Genomic DNA, 15890 nt, shown 5'->3' with positions numbered 1-15890 from the left:
GTGCCCAGATTTGAGAATAAAGATGAAAAGGGGGTGAGGAAGCCACTCCCATGTAGCAAGCTTTGTAAAACGTGAATGGGCCACTCCAGAAGTAGAATGAATTTCAAAATGAAACATTCCAGAAAAGAAGGGATAAAATATCAGTGTCATCTGAAGAATTTGCTACACATGTGTGTTGAGAATACAAACACTCAGCATAGGGACCTGTTATGTAAGACATGCAAGTAAAATACTGAAATAAACCTCAAGGTTTCCTTTAGTCCTTTAGGATCAGGTCTGCCTCAGACAACCATGACCAATGTTTATCCCATTGTTTTGAACTCCTAAATTGATTTTGCTTTTTGTTATAAGGCCAAATTGTTTACTTAACTGTGAAATTCTCTTATTAAGCAAATTCATAGTGATGCAAATTGTACATCTCTACCTCAGTGAACACGGAGAACAATTAATTAATCACCATTTGCATAAATGCATATTACAAAGCTCTAAAGACTGTTACCAGGAAGACTGGTACATTTACTCTCAAACCCTTTATTTTTCAGGCTAAACTCTCTTCCAGTCTCCTTTCTTTTTGTTGCCTTTTTTTTAGGATTCTCCAATTATTCTAGAGGTGATACCTACATCAACACCAAGCTATATACACCACAGATCTTCAGTCTTCCATGGCATTTGGAATTTTTCACATCACCCCCATATTGCTGATCCACCTTTGGTTTGAGGGCTGGAAAAACATCCAGATTGAGCACAGCTGTTACAGGAGCATTCCCAAGTTGGTATTTGAATTTAATTTGCCCACGTGCAGCCTTTCGTACTTACTTTGACTTAACTATACCTTGTTGATGTCTTAAATTATAAGAATAAAAATTATATTGTAAAACGCCTCCCACTTAAACAGTTTCTTGGTGTTCAAGAAAAGACTGCAAGTGGCACTTAGTGCTCTGGTTTATTTGAGAAGGTGGTGATCAGTCAAAGGTTGTACTTGATGACCTCAGAGGTCTTTTTCAACCTAATTGATTCTGTGGTTCTGTAAACTGTTGTCACCTGTAAGTGTTTTAGGTTTATTCTGCTTTTCATCACCCACATTATACTTGTAAACACTGCACAGCACTGGCTCAAAACTCTTCTTAGAAGCTTTAAAAGCTAAAAGAAACGGTGATTACTATTGCATGAATGTAGCTCTTCAGTCAGTTGTGTATCCACCTCAGAGGAGCTTCAATCAAAACATATTTAATTTATGAAAACTGTAACAACATCCAGATACACACTGTCATGTTGTCTGACTCCTATCCATCAGCACAACTGGAAGTTAGGCTGGTGTTACAGAGATGAAGTTTCCTTTCAGCCTTTAACTACTGTAGCAGCTGAGGCTACAACCAGGAGAGAATGTAGACACTAGAAAGTCTAATACTACTATTTAGAAGTCCAGAACTCCTGCTGTTGTGTTTCTTTTAATGACAGCTGCTTGCTTCAATGAAGCACTTTAGGAAGTCCCTCTCCTGTTTTTCAAAGCCTGTAATTGCCCATCAGAGTGCAGCAAGGGATTCTTTTATTTTTTTTATTTTTTTATTTTTTAAAGATTACACCAGCATCATGAAACTCTGCTCACAGCTGCCTCTGAATTCTCAGGATTGCTGTTTTGAAACATAACCACGCATATAGTCAGCAGTTCGAAGTTTATTCTTAATCATAACTTCCATTTTACATCTGTGCAATTTTATAAACAAATTACAGAATGTTTGTTTTCATTATTGCAATATTAAAATAACTGCTAGTTGAATGCACCCATCTTTGTGCCTAGTCAAGCCTTTGCATGCTTCCAATGCAGACCTGCAAATCATTTTCAGAGGTGTGCGCGGGGAAGATTCATGTCACAGAATTCCACCCCCTTGCTCAGCTCATGGGACGGTTCAAAGATATAAGGAGAGGCAAATAAGATGGTTATGAAAAAGTGCCACTGCAGGGAACAGTATTAAAAATACTCCTTCAACATGTTAAAATTAACTTACGCCTAACACACGGAAAAATAATAATTCAGCTGAAAAGAGCCCGTCAAGAAAGTGAAAAGTAAGTTTTTGTAGCTGTGTTTAATTTTTAGGCTTATTGAAAAAGATAGCTGCAAGTTGGAGGGAAATAGAAAAGAGAAATCACTTTCAAGTTTCCATTCAAGGGATGAGCCCAATGCCATGTAGCTGGAAGACCTAACCTAACCTCTGTGCCTAGAAACAGCAGGAAGAGGATTGGTGCTCTAAAATTCATCCTGAAGCAACTTCCTAACTGAAGAAGCTCTTAAGAAATTAGGAATTTGAAGTGGTAGTCACAATATCTGCTAGAAAGAACTCTCCTTCTTCATTACACTTACACTGCTGTCCCTCAGTCCACACACCCGTCCCCAAAGCACCAGCTGGAACTGACACACCTGACAAATGCAGTATTACCAACAGGATCCTAACTGACCAAAAAAAAGTCCAAGTTTCTCTTGAGAACCTCTTCATGTCTCTTGGACCTGCCCAGCAAAAATTAGGAGCAGAAATGCATAGAGACCGTGGGTTTGTGCTGGTAAGAGAAAAGCACAAGTCAGAAAACCCAAGTAAAAACCAAACTGTTCAAACTTTCCAGAAATGATACCTCCAAAACCTTTTATAACTACAGAGGGGTCCTTTTAAGCAGATTACATCTATGGCATGTTCTACCCACAGATTAAGCCTTAAGACCAGAAGAACAGTGGAAGAGTGAACAGTACACCAGAAAAAAAGGGTAGAATGTAAGTGCACGTAAGATAAATTTCACTGTATTATTACCATTATACGGATTTTTTTTCTCTGTGTAGAAGTATTCTTTTCCTGTAATAATTAGATCTGGACTAATAATGACTTTGGGACTAGTCTGTAAATATTTTGGTTATTCAACAGAATATTCAATTGTTCAGTTTACAATACAGTAAGGTTTGGGTTTATTACAAAGTGTTTCCTCTTTTCTCATTAACAAGGTTGAGTGCAACACTGCTACTTAACAGCTTTTTCAGTGTTCAACCTGTTTGTCACTTAGGCCCGTTCCCCCTTGCCAACCAGTGCATTTAATATGGACCCCTTTTATGGTAAAACCATTTATATTCCATTTAAATGTTTTTTCTTCTAGGCAACAGCACTTCAATTCCTTTGGCCTTTGAGAGTCACGCTAGCAAACTAATTAATTCAGCTTAGGTTCCTTTTATATTAAAATTTTTTCAAATTTCTATTTTATGTTTCTTCTTGTAGAAAAAGACACCTCAACTCCTCTGGCCTTTCTTGAGAGAAGAGGTGAAAAAATTCCACATTCTTCTTGAATTGTTGTGGTCAGATGGGGGTATTTAAGGCTGTAGCCTTTCAGGGCTGAGTGACACAAATTTTATTGCTTTTTATTGTTTACAGAAAATACTCTAGCTGATTATTCTGTTTGTTTGTTTTTTCTGCCATACTGTTGCTCAGCAATCATTTCCCCATCCTGTGCCTGTTCTCAGTACTGAGCTCCATGTTTATTTCCACACCCACTTCTCCCGCTCTCCCCCAATTCATAAAGATCATTTTGAATTCCAGTCCTGCCCTTGTACATCTTCGGGTCATCTGCAGAATCAATAAACTCACTTTACATCTCTTCATTCAAATAGAGAACAATTCCAGATGATCTGCTGGAGACAGGGTACAACAAAAGGCTTATCACCAAGTTCACTTCCACTTGTGTGGGATCAAACCATGATCAACGGTGAAGTTACACACTACAAAATGGAGCAAGTAAACCGTGAAAAATAATTTATTGCACTAATTATCAGCAGTCAGTAACCTTAGTTTTATGTTCAGAGATAAAAGATTACAAGCATGTAGATTACAAGCATGTCTTATATGGGCAAATGTTTTGTGAGCTGTTCTTTTAACAGTCTCAGCTAAAACCATCACTGCAGATCAACACGAGTTCCAAGTGACAACTCTCATATACAAGCTAAATATGACAAGCCACCACCTTCTCTTTCCATCTCAGACAGGACACAGCTACTTTGTTTCACACAAGAAGCATTCACCAGATGAATAAAGGCACCAGGTGCTGTACCACGAGACACCTGAAGCATCCCAGTCACGACCAGTATTCCAGCATCATCTGTAGTCCTGGTCCCAGACACTTCTTATATGTTCAAAGGCATCCAAAACAAGCACTTGGTGTTAGCTCTGACATTTACATTTTGTCATTAAAATCAACATTAGTGCTTCTCCAACTGCATCCTCTAACATCTTCTTTTCCTCTTGGGGAGAGATACTTCTGAAATGAAATAGAGAGAGGTTTGTTTTTTTTTAAAAGCTTTTCAATCTGTCTTCCCTCATGTGAATTGTTCAAATAGAATTAATTTTATCTAGCAGTGGAAATTAATTAGATGAGTTCTTGAGATCCCTCCCCAGTTCCTCTACCAATGTCTTTTTAAATATGAAAAAAAATCTTTCTAGATTCTACAGCAAACTATCATTCAAAATATCAATTAAAATTCCATTGATGAATACTGTACTTCAAAACTTATTCAATCTTGAGAGTTCTCTGCTCCTCATGAACCCCCTTTAAGACTTTGCTATGAAGTTGACAGATGGAATACTCACAAAAATTAAGCACAAAATATCTGAAGAGACTGCTTATGGGTATTTTTAATGCTTTACAATTTACTGGAAAATCCTCAGAAATGCAGGATGTCCCTGATTTAGAAAGAAACTTTTTGTCCATAACAAGTGGACAAGTGAAAGAAAAGTAAATAAAGTACAATATTAAAAGCATCATTAAGTCTTCAATCCAATCATTTAAAATTGAATGAATTCCGACAACTAAAAGTGATTAGTCTACAACTAAAAGTGATCAGAGAATGTAAACTCCCTTCAGCACTACAAGATGCTCTTCTGAATTTAAAAAGAGCAAATATAAACATGCTACCTCACCACAAATGTATTTTAATAGTTATTATGCTCGCTTGTCTGAAATATCCTTCCATTACGTACAATTTTGGATAGTAAATTAACTCAAAAAGATACACTCCTCATGCACATCTATGTCATTAAAGCTTTCCAGAAGTTGTACTTAACCCTTTACTCCCCCTTTTTAAGCAATCTAATTAAATCCTCCTCTTTCAGGTTAAGAACCAGCACCTCTAGTCTACCAGGTCTGCCTTCCACTGTGTAAGCAAGACCCATCAGCCTTAGAGTTGCTAGGACTGCCAGTGGAAATCTTGCCCTTAGCTGGCCAGCTCCTCTCCCAGGAACATTTCCTCTGTTTGAGAAATGGTAGCCAAGCAGTTCCCTGGGCTCTTCCCTGAGCACAGCTAAATAAGGTACCTCTGGATAAAGAGGATGAAATTTTCTTAGTACTGTGCCTGTTCCATGGTGCTTAAGTTCTCCTCAGGCAATAGAGAACAGATCCTGAAGCTTCTGAGTTGCAGAGCAGTCCAAGATCATCCAGCATCTCAATTTGATGCTTCTGTAGAGCAACTCCAGCTTTGAGCAATCTGCTTTATCACTGCTTCCAAATTAAAATTACATTATTTCCAGCAACCTGAGTCATCCACTCCTCCGCTGCAGTTCTGAGTCCTCCCTCAACGATGTCAGACAACTTCCAGTACAGCAGAGGATGCTATTACTGTACATGTGTACTGGAACTCAATCCCTGAAACATTGCCCAGTTGAAACTAAGGCTAGAGGGGAACCTTCTATGTCCCCTCGACAAAAGTGAACACAGCAAGGGCTGTTCTTACCTCATCTTACCCCCAGATCTACTAGAAAAAGTATCTTCTGTAAGTGGGTGAATGACCAAAAAAAAAAATCACTTTTCCCTACACCTGGGAACTCTCCAAGCCAGACTTGTATTACAGAAGAGTGAGATTCCTTTTAATTGGACCCATTTTAACTCTGAACACACTATAACAAAATAGTGCAGAAAAACATGACTGAATTTTGCCACGGTGTGCTCTTAAGAAAGCTTCAAACCAAAGTTTTAATTTTCTTACAACAATTAGTAGGTTAAAAACTAATCTTAGCTTTTTCAAGGCAACAAGGCATGATCCGAAGTATCAGCTTTAGTTTCAGAAAAATACACCAGAGAGTTATTAAAAAAACAAGCCACTGGTTTGTTAGAATTCCAGTCATTGTACCTTCTTCATCTGAGTTCTCCTCTACAATCACTGGCATCCCAACGTGCCGAGTAACAGTTTCCTCTGCCACTTCCATTTCACCTGCAGACAGATTTTGAGGAAAAACTTTTTGTCAGCCTTTTTTTTTTTTTTTTTTTTTGCTTCTACATCCCTGGTCCAGCAGTTGAAGGACTGCTCACTTGCTGCTCTCTTCACATCCTAGTCAGATGCTGTAGAGAAACCTGTATTTCACAGTACCTTCAAAATGGCTCACTAAAGAAATCTCCAATAACAAGTGATTAACACTACCAGTTTAAAACAAATTAATCAGCAACTCAGTCCAGTGTGATAATTCAAAGTGCCCTTATTCCTCCTCAACACTTCATCTACCCTTTTAAAGTCGAGCAAAGGCAACATTGCCTAATGCTCATCTCTGAAGAGGGGTTATTTTGTCAGTAACCTTTTTTCTAGCAGAAGCAAGTCAAAAAACAGAGCTTGGAACTTTGAAATTAGATTCCTGTCTTCAAAATAAAGACAATTCAAAACTATTTTGCTGTTCTATTCCACTTAGCAAATAACGAGTAAACAAAAATCTTAGATGGCAAAGCAACTTCTATAATTTTAAAGGCTGGATATCAGAAAGATAATTCCCTAAGGAAAAGTAATTTCCCACGTGTTCCACTGACCCACAGCTGCCTCTGCTAGCACAACAACGGACAAAATTTTGCAATCTCTCCAGGTTCATGGATGCAATGGAGAAATACCTCTGACTTCTGGAGAATCTCTTCTCCTTGCTGGCTGTGGTCTCCTACTGGTTTTTCTACTTCGGCTTGGAGATTTCCCCGATTCAGAAGATTCTAACCTCACTTGCCGGTGTCTTCTGGATTTGGAAGCCTAGAACCCAAATATATGAATGACACAAAGAAAGCTGAACTTCTGCAGCCAGATACTGCTGTATGTCACTTAAAAACCAGTAAGGACCAAAGCACCAACTTCCATGTGAGGGTGGAGAAGGGATAGAAGCGGAGAGAAAGAGGGAGGGAGGATTCTCACTAGTTGCTGTTCTTCAGTTTTAACAGGGTAAGGCCTTTTTTTGATTTAATGGGTGTGTAACTTAAAAATGCAGATAATTAAACACTCATTAATTCCCAAACCATCCTCTGTTACTACCAAACCACACTAGGTCACTGCTGCACCGTAAAGCCTCCTTACCATCATATTTTACTTAGATGCCTACAAAACACTATCACTGCATATTCATTAAAGTCTGGACTCTGTTTCATTTAATAACACATTTTTCAATATGAGATTTTAATAAACAGAGGAAGTTGCAATGTTTCTCCTAGGCCTGCTAAAAAATGCCAAATCAACAATTTATTTTAAAGTAGCAGTTATTCAAACAGTGTTTCCAAGAACTTGCAACTGACTTTAAACTCCCAAGTTCCATTTTTTAAACAAGCACCTTCTGAGATTCCAGTATCTAAGATCCAAGGAATCTGAGCAGTTAAACATGCAAGTATTTCTATTCCATCTCCTTAAAATTCCATCTACTTAAACAGTGCATAGACATTAAAAGATATCTTGTAAATTAAAATCCCCCAAGCACAGGCCTTATCTGCACTCTTCCACAAACCTAACAAGAATAGTAAGAGCCTTGAGTTTCCCCAATGTGTCAGGAAAACTAGAACATTCAAAGGTTGAATTACAGAGTGCAATTTTAACTCGTTCCTTTCTGAGCCAGCATTTACATTAAAGTGGTACTTAAAACTGTTCCATAAAAATAAATACATCCCTATCATCAAATTTCATACCTACCTCAGCAACTGCAGAGTAAGACCTGTATTTGATTCTGGCCAGGGCACTTGCTCTTTCAGAACCCTGCAGAGAAACAAGAGTCCAGTCACCAAAAATTTTCTTATTCTCTTACGGCAGTACCGAAATGCAATATTACATCAGATGATCACTTGAGCAATATCTCACTACAGCTGTAAATCTAGAATTAGTTCTACATAATTAGAATGCTGCCAAACTGTTACTTAAAGAAAAAAAAAAGTTAAAATTCCATTAAAAAGGTAGAGAATAATTTTTGTTGCCTTCACTGTTATAAAGCCCAGGAGGAGAAAATCAAATTTGAAACTTCACATCTTAATCAAATTCAAAGTTGAAATAAGCAGACAAGTACAATATGAGACAATTTTATAGCATAAAAAAATGAATATTGCAAATTTAGTTGAAATTTCAGGAGGAAGCATTAAGGAGTTTGGCCCAGAAAATACAGCTCTTTTCCTTCCTTACTTGAGAGAGACTTTTTATTATGAGCATTTAAGGGCTATGGTAACAATAAATGCTCACAGCTCATCAGAAAACATTGTGATTTAAAACCAAAACCAAACAAGCAAACAAGAAAAATCAACCAGCCCCACCAGCTGTCCTTAGAACTTACTATGACAGTATCAAGCCTTGACCTACACTACTTAGCCTGTGATCTGAAGTCAAAAAATGAACAGATTCAGCCTGTGCAACACAGCAAACTAGTTGAGCTTTCTTACCTCTGATTGCAGCAAAGTCTCATCTTTTTTTTTATTTTCTGTTTCATCAGTTTCTTTAGCATTTAGGAATAATTTCTGGGTGGAAAAAAAAAGTATTTTTCCTTAAACATCTGTCATATACAAGACAGCTAAAATACAAGAACTGTAAAAAGCAAAACAATTATTTACACACATGCATGTTTTCTTCATTGATCTTACACTGTGGCCTTTCTTTAATCCAAGAATAAGTGTTACAGAGGTATTTCATGAGGTCAGTCTAATACTGCCCATGAGTCACACCTTCAGGGATTCCCTCTCAGCAATGGTTATGGTACCACAGAGGCAGCACCACGTACAAGTCCTTTCCTCCACACCACACCTGTGCCTCAGGTTTTACACATTCCACGTCTCCAGTGTTAAGTTCCTTCTACTTCAGTCTGAGATTTACAAGCTCAGAGGTAATCACACCAAGAAAGCCAGTTCTGACATGTTCACATAACCTGCTAAGTTGCCACAGCACAGTGGTTGATATCACCCACCATTCTGTTCTGCTGCCATTCCTGATGTTCCAAGGTTATGTCTTTAAGAGTGACTACAAAGTCATCTTTTATCAAGCTCAGGGCCTTGTCTGGCTGGGATTTGTCAGCTGAAATGGCGCACTTCATTTTCTGATAGTGGTCATGAATATTCATCAGTTCCTAAAACAAATTTTAAGAAAGTCTTTTTGAGAAAAAAAAAATTATTCCAACAATAAGGCAATATTAGTCCTCAATGTACAAAACCAGGGCTACACAAACCATTCTAATTGAACCAGGAAGAGTGATAGAAACAGATTCTCTTTAGACCAGTTCAGTTTTAGGGAGCCAAGCAATCCTGCTAGCTAGCACTGACCCATCAAATAAGCAAAAGAAGAGAGAGTATTTTGCATTATTTAACCTAAGAAGGTTACCCAGGATCAGTATTCACAGAGGTTTCATCTGATATGATGGTTTATTTTCATCTCTTAGGAGGAAGCATTTTACTTCACAGATTTTTGTAACACTGTATTGAACCTTGCTGATGATCCACATTTACCAGCAATGCAAAAACCTATACCTGGCTTGAATTAATGCACTTTTAATAAAATTTATTATATATTAAACAAAATCAAGTTTTGAAAAGGAGAAATAAAGGTTAGAGAAGCCTATGAACTTGCAGGATAAGTAAATTCATATTACCACAAGTATCAAGTCTCCAACTGCAACCTGCAGACATATCAAACCAAACGTGCTTCCTCCCCATTTTCCATTTTTCTTTAAGTGACAATTAACCATTTACACCCTTCCCCTTCTACACCTTACCGAGGCAAACCCACAAAACATTAGAGCATATTTCAGTATTGAAAAAAGGTACCACAATTCTGCCAAACTAAATGCCACGTTTCTGAGTGGTTAGTAAAATTACAGGCTATTACCCTAGTCTGCATTCCATAAGAGACTTAAAAAGGACAAGACTGTGCTGATTAGAGAAGCTACAGCTCTTGGACAGCAGCAGAAGAAAAACAAAACAAACCCCCATGGTTAATCTGTAGTTTAAAAGTTACTGTACCTCCAATACATCATTAGTGACGAGGCTGTTTACTCTGTTACTTGGGTCCTTAAACTCTTCTTTAAATTCATTTTCCTCCATCTTCTTCTTAGTTCTGTAGTTCAGCTAAAGCAAGAGACAATGTTTGTAACCTAAAAGCAAACTTAAAATGGCACCTCCTCTTGAGAATTCCTACTGCATATCCAACAGTCAGGAGATGCTGAAAGGCATAAAACCATCTCGACAGCAACAGCACAGAGCTTTGCTGTCACAGTGCTCAGAGTCAGCACTTCTCACAAATTATTCCCTAGACAAGATTTTAAGTGCTCTTGAACTGTTAGCCACTGAAAGACAGGGATATTTTATTTAAAAGTGTAAGTCTTTAATGTAGTAACTCACTAGCTTTGGCATTGCTGTGAAATGGAATGCTCTGGCAAGTCGCAGTTTCCTGAAGATATATGCTGCATCATAATGCTGGGAGTCTATCAGATCCTGCTGAAACTTCTGGATTTCAGGCCAGTCCTTGAGGGCAATTCTGATCTGCATATTTCAACAAACAAAAATTAATTCAGCTGGCTACTGTGATCACGTTCTACTACAGACAATACTTGCATGTGTAGGGTGTAGCATGTCACATGACCACAGAACTACAGAAGGATCCTATAACTTTTGTTATCACTATCAACATTTTATGCAGATGAGCTCATTATGCTGTTGGGTTAAATCTTCTCACTGCAGCTTTCTTTGACAGTGACGTGGAACACAAGTCCTTCCTGACATTTGAAAACATTAATTCTTCACATTCTGAAGTGTGTGAAATAGTCTGCACCAATGAGACTTCACTCAATAGTGATCAGAAAACTACTTGTACCAGGACGTGCTGCCATGAAATGCTCATAAAAGTATCATTCCTTTATTTTTTCCTTTCTCTCCTGTCACATCTACTCTGCCACCTCATCTTCTCTCTACCCAAGTTAACTTCCTTGATAACTCGTGTACTCTCTTACAGCTGCTCTATAAGCAGTGGCTTTAAAATTGCCTAAATTCATTTCTATAAAAGGCAGTAATTTCTCTGAGGTCAAGATATGAGACATCATGGCATCATTGTAGACTACTCCAAATGCAGTTTGTTATTTAAAGGATTTGGACTCCCCTGTGCATATGCACACATCACACAGTTCCCAAGTAAACCACTTCTCCTTGCACCGAGTTTCCAACTCCTTTAGATACTGGTCTCCAATCCTAAAGGCAGCCAGGAGGTAGGTCATTCAGGCATGCACCCTCCCAACCTATTTATGAATTTCACTTCTGGTTAATGGGAACTGGAAATAATTCAGCCACTATTCATTCTGTTGGAATTCTAAAGACTAAGTGAGGGTATAATGTAGCTCACCCTACAGCTGATGAGCACATTGTCTGTCCCTGCCTTTTCCAATGGGACCATCTGGTTTGAAGCACTTTTATTTTAAGAAAATGAGAGGAAATGCCCTAAACATTTATGATGACAGAGTAGACAGCAGTATACCACACATCTTACATCTGGTATCTGCTGAGAATAAAACCTCAAGAACAATTACCTTTTGTTTTGGCTGACAAAGCTGGGTATTATAGAGCCCATACAAAAGGTACAGAGCACCAACTCGGATCTGGAAGGCATATGGGGGCAAGAAGTACTGCTGGGCCAGTTCTAAAGTCTTCTTTGTGAGCTTGTTCCTCTCCAAGGCTCTCATTCTGCCACTAAAGCAAACAAACAAAGAAAAAAAGCAGTATGTTAAAGCAAGTAAATATAAAACTGCAGGCTTTACAAAATCCATAATGCAGAAACAAGCCTTAGGTATTTTAATTGTGTAGAATCACTGAATGTTTTGAGTTGAGAGGGACCCATAAGCATCATCGAGTCCAACTCCTGGCTCTGCACAGGACATCCCCAAGATGGGCATATGGTCATAGGGCCCAAGTTCTGGGGAGCCTTCAAGGACAAGCCAGACCTTAAGCTTTCACACATTAAATTCTCTGTATTAAATTATGCTCAAAGCGAAAAATGCAATGTCCTGCAGTCACGTTTTTTAACCTCATGAGAATTGCATCAAGCTCCCGGAGGAGTCAGCTCTCACATCACACACATTACTAATGCACGAATTAGATCGAACTAATAATTGTTTTTCAGTATTACACAGGGACCGATGCACCCCTGCCATTCACTCAGACCCCAGGCAGGCAAACCTCTCCCAGAGTTAGGTAGGCCTGAGGGGGAACACGGCTCACCCACACCCCCCTTTACGGCGGGGGAAGCCCAGCAGCGGGGGGCTGCGGGCTTTGGGAGGGGACGGGGGGGATGCGGGAGGATGCGAGGGGACGGCATCACTCACTAGAACACGGTGTGGAAGCGGCGCTCCCGCCACAGCTCGGCGAAGCGCTCGAAGCGGACGGTGTCGGCCTGCTGGAAGGCGCCGAGCAGCTCCTCGCAGTCCGCCTGCAGCCCCGGCACGGCGCTCATCCCGCCGCCGCGCTCACCGCGCTCATCCCATCGCGCTCATCCCATCGCGCCCATCCCGCCGCTCCTCAGCATTCCCGCACATCCGCTCCACAACATCCCAGCTGCGCCTGCGCTGCGCCTGCGCACCGCCCGGGCCGGGAGGAGCCGGGAAGTACCGGGAGGAGCCGCCGGGGCTGCTCCGGGAGGGAGCGGGGCTGGGGCAGTGGGGTGCCCTGACCCCCTGCGCTCCGGTCTCCGCACCCCGTGTGGGGCGAGTCCCGTCGGTGCTGGGCGCTCTCTCCCCCCGCCCCGGCCTCTGCCCCGCTCGCCCCCGCCGTGCAGGGTGAGCCCGGTCCGCAGGCACAAAACCCCTCCGAGCAGCGCATCCCTGGCCGGTCCCGGGGAGCAGGAGATGGTTCGGGCGGGAGGGAGCGGCGGAGGGTCCGCTCGGGCAGGCGCCGCTGTACCACAGCCCCGGGGTTCCCGGGGATGCTGCTGAGCCGCGGGGCTTCATCGCCTCCCGTTTCAGTCCCCGCAGGAGCCCCCAACACCGAGCCCGGCGGGCTGCGACCCGACAGGCTCGGGAGCAGCGGGTTCCCCACGGAAAAGGCTCCCGGAGCCGCTCTGCCGTGGGGACGTGACTCGCCGCCACGCTCCGGCCGGCGGTGCCCGCCAAGGGCCACCGATCCCTACCGCTGCCCCCCCGCCACCCCCCGGCTCTCGGGCGGGGGGGATGCTCGGCGGCCGCCCCCTCCCAAAACCCCTCCGGCTGCGGGAAAGCCCCGTTTCCGCCTGAGCGAGCGCGACAGGCAGAGGGGACGAGCCGGCGGCCGCCCCCCCGAGCGGAGGGATGCGATGCCGTGCCCTGCCCTGCCGTGCCGGGCGCTCCCCGCATGCACGGCCACACGTAGGCGGCCGGGGCAGCGGGGCGGGCGGGGAGGGGGCCGCGGCTGCCGAGCCGCACGTAGGGTGGGTGGGTGCGGCCTCGCCGGCGGCGCGGAGCGGGCGGAGGGGGCTCCGCTGCCCGCGCTCCCCCGCGCACCGAGGGGCTGAGCGGACACCCAGAGGAGCCCCGGCGTCGGAGAGAGCCCCGAGCCCCCGTGAGTACGGACCCGGCGAGCAGCAGGCGCTGCTCGGGCGGTGGTGGGGTGGCTCCTGCGGGAGCCGCGGTTGGTGCCCGGGATGCTCCGCAGCCCTCTGGAGTCTCCCAGGAGGGTTTTTAGGGACGAGGCTCGTGTTTCAAGGCAGCGTTGCGGTGATTGTCCCTGCGGTCGGGGCTGGGCTGCGGGCAGCCTGCGGGTTGTGGGAGCGGGGATGGGCAGCGGCACCTGCGCCGGGAGCGGTCCCCAGGCTTGGCAGGAGGGCATCCAAGTGCCTCTGCGCCCTGAGGGCTACGGGGATGTGGTCTCGGCTGGTGGGAGATCGCCCCTGCGCAAGGGGATCCTTAACGGGTGAGAAACAGCACGTAGGGAAAGTGTGGAATAAGCATGGGACGGAGCGCGTTACGCGTGTGGTGCCTTTGGGATATTTAAAACCTGCAGGAGTTTTGCCCAGCGACCAGGTTAAAAATTCACATTTCGCTTTCTCAAATAGCAAAATGACTGGTAAATTCTGCTGGCTACCGTGCCGTGGTTTCTCCAGTTCACCATTAGCATCAACTAATTGATCCAAAGGTCGCTCCTTATGGCAGGGCACATCAAGCTGTCAGCTCCTACAGTGACAGGAGCTTCCACACAGCGCTTCAGGCACGCAAGCACCTCTCCATATTTATTGTATGTCCCAAGAGGTTGCTGGAATCCAACCTTTAGCAGCCTTTTTTAGGAGATGAATGGCCATCGGGTGAACAGCTGTTGCCTGTGAGCACCACTGGTTGCCAATGTCATTGATTATAGGAACAGGAGCATTCACACAGCTGTTGCATATGAACTGGACAGGTTTTATCAGCTGCACCTGCTGAGGTTTGGTTTGTGGGGTTTTTTGTTGTTGTTGTTGTTTGTGGGGGTTTTTTTGTTTGGTTTTTTTTTGTTGTTGTTTTCCGAAAAGACATTTTTATCTTATCATTTGGATTCACGTTTAGGGATGTAGGGAAGTGACCTCCTTCATCCAGTACATGACCCTGACTTCAACAGATTGTAATGATTTTAGAACAGAATGACAACACTGTTGGGAAAACAGATATAATGTGCTCCCCCCTCAGTGGATTTAAGGATTCAAAGCACAAGTAAGTTAAAATTGACACATAGTGGGATGAGTTCATCCTTACCTACAGCTCAAGCCAAGCCCTCTTTAGTTACAGGAGTTACCCTTAATTTGGTGGGAGCAGAGGAGCCTGGCTCTGGAGTGATGCTGAATTTGTAAAGCTTGAGTGTGTTTTCTGATTTTTGTATTTTAAGCACACAGTGAGTCGGGTGATTTCTTGGGGATGGTGTTTCAAGAAGCACTATATGGAATTTTTGCTTTTTTTTCCTAAGGCAGCTGGGGCTGTGTGTTGTCACACTTTGATCGTGTCAGATGATGCAAGATGTAGTGAGGATGAGGCTATTGTGCCCATGTTAACATGTGCTAAGTCTTCCTTTGCAGAAAGTTTGGGTACAGTGTAAAGAATGAAAATGCAGAGGAATAAAACCAAGTAACAGGGTCTCTTCGTGTAATTCCCCTTGTGTGGTATATAAAGTTAAATACAGTATCAATTCTTAGACTAATTAATACTCTTTTTCATAAACTGTGTGTTTTCAGTGCTCCTTCAGATTTTTCATTACTACGTTTCAATTCTTAATTGATACCTTCCAAACTAAAGAAAAAAATTTTTAAAAACTTAGATGATGTAAGGAAGAGTCTGCTGGTTACTGTATCTTCTTCATATTCTTATTTAACTCCTAAACAAAAGGATAAAATCCTGTTTGACCTATTAATTCCTAGTTTGTAACTTGCAAGTTAAAAGCCATTTATCCTGCATAGATATAAATAACGGGGTTTTACAGGTGCACATGCCACAAGACAACTCCTTTTTCTTTAAATATCTTATATGTTGTATTAGAACACATTTTCAAATTGAAAACATGAAAATAAATCATATTTTAATCCATTTTCATGAAAATAAGTCATGGATATATTTTATTAAATAGCATATTCCAACTTCTGTATGTGCAAATACACTAATAACAGATAACAGGATCATACTCTACTGTGA

General features: G+C 42.3%; 1 protein-coding gene across 1 annotated transcript; it reads right to left on the bottom strand.

Annotated features, from left to right (window-relative positions):
• Positions 1-1656: 1656 nt before the first annotated feature.
• SNAPC1 (small nuclear RNA activating complex polypeptide 1) lies at positions 1657-12798 on the bottom strand. Its single transcript, XM_027638200.1, has 10 exons — positions 12594-12798; positions 11802-11961; positions 10624-10764; positions 10246-10350; positions 9198-9356; positions 8680-8754; positions 7946-8008; positions 6895-7024; positions 6152-6232; positions 1657-4287 (listed from the first exon to the last, which is right to left on the bottom strand). The coding sequence occupies exons 1-10, from the start codon at positions 12719-12721 to the stop codon at positions 4253-4255; spliced, it is 1077 nt and encodes a 358-aa protein (XP_027494001.1). The 5' UTR covers positions 12722-12798; the 3' UTR covers positions 1657-4252.
• Between the last annotated feature and the right edge of the window lie 3092 nt (positions 12799-15890).

Source organism: Corapipo altera, unplaced genomic scaffold (genome assembly GCF_003945725.1).
Source record: "Corapipo altera isolate COAL_440 unplaced genomic scaffold, ASM394572v1 23, whole genome shotgun sequence".
NCBI classification, from domain to species: Eukaryota; Metazoa; Chordata; class Aves; order Passeriformes; family Pipridae; genus Corapipo; species Corapipo altera.
This window is presented reverse-complemented; position numbering and strand designations above follow the sequence as displayed.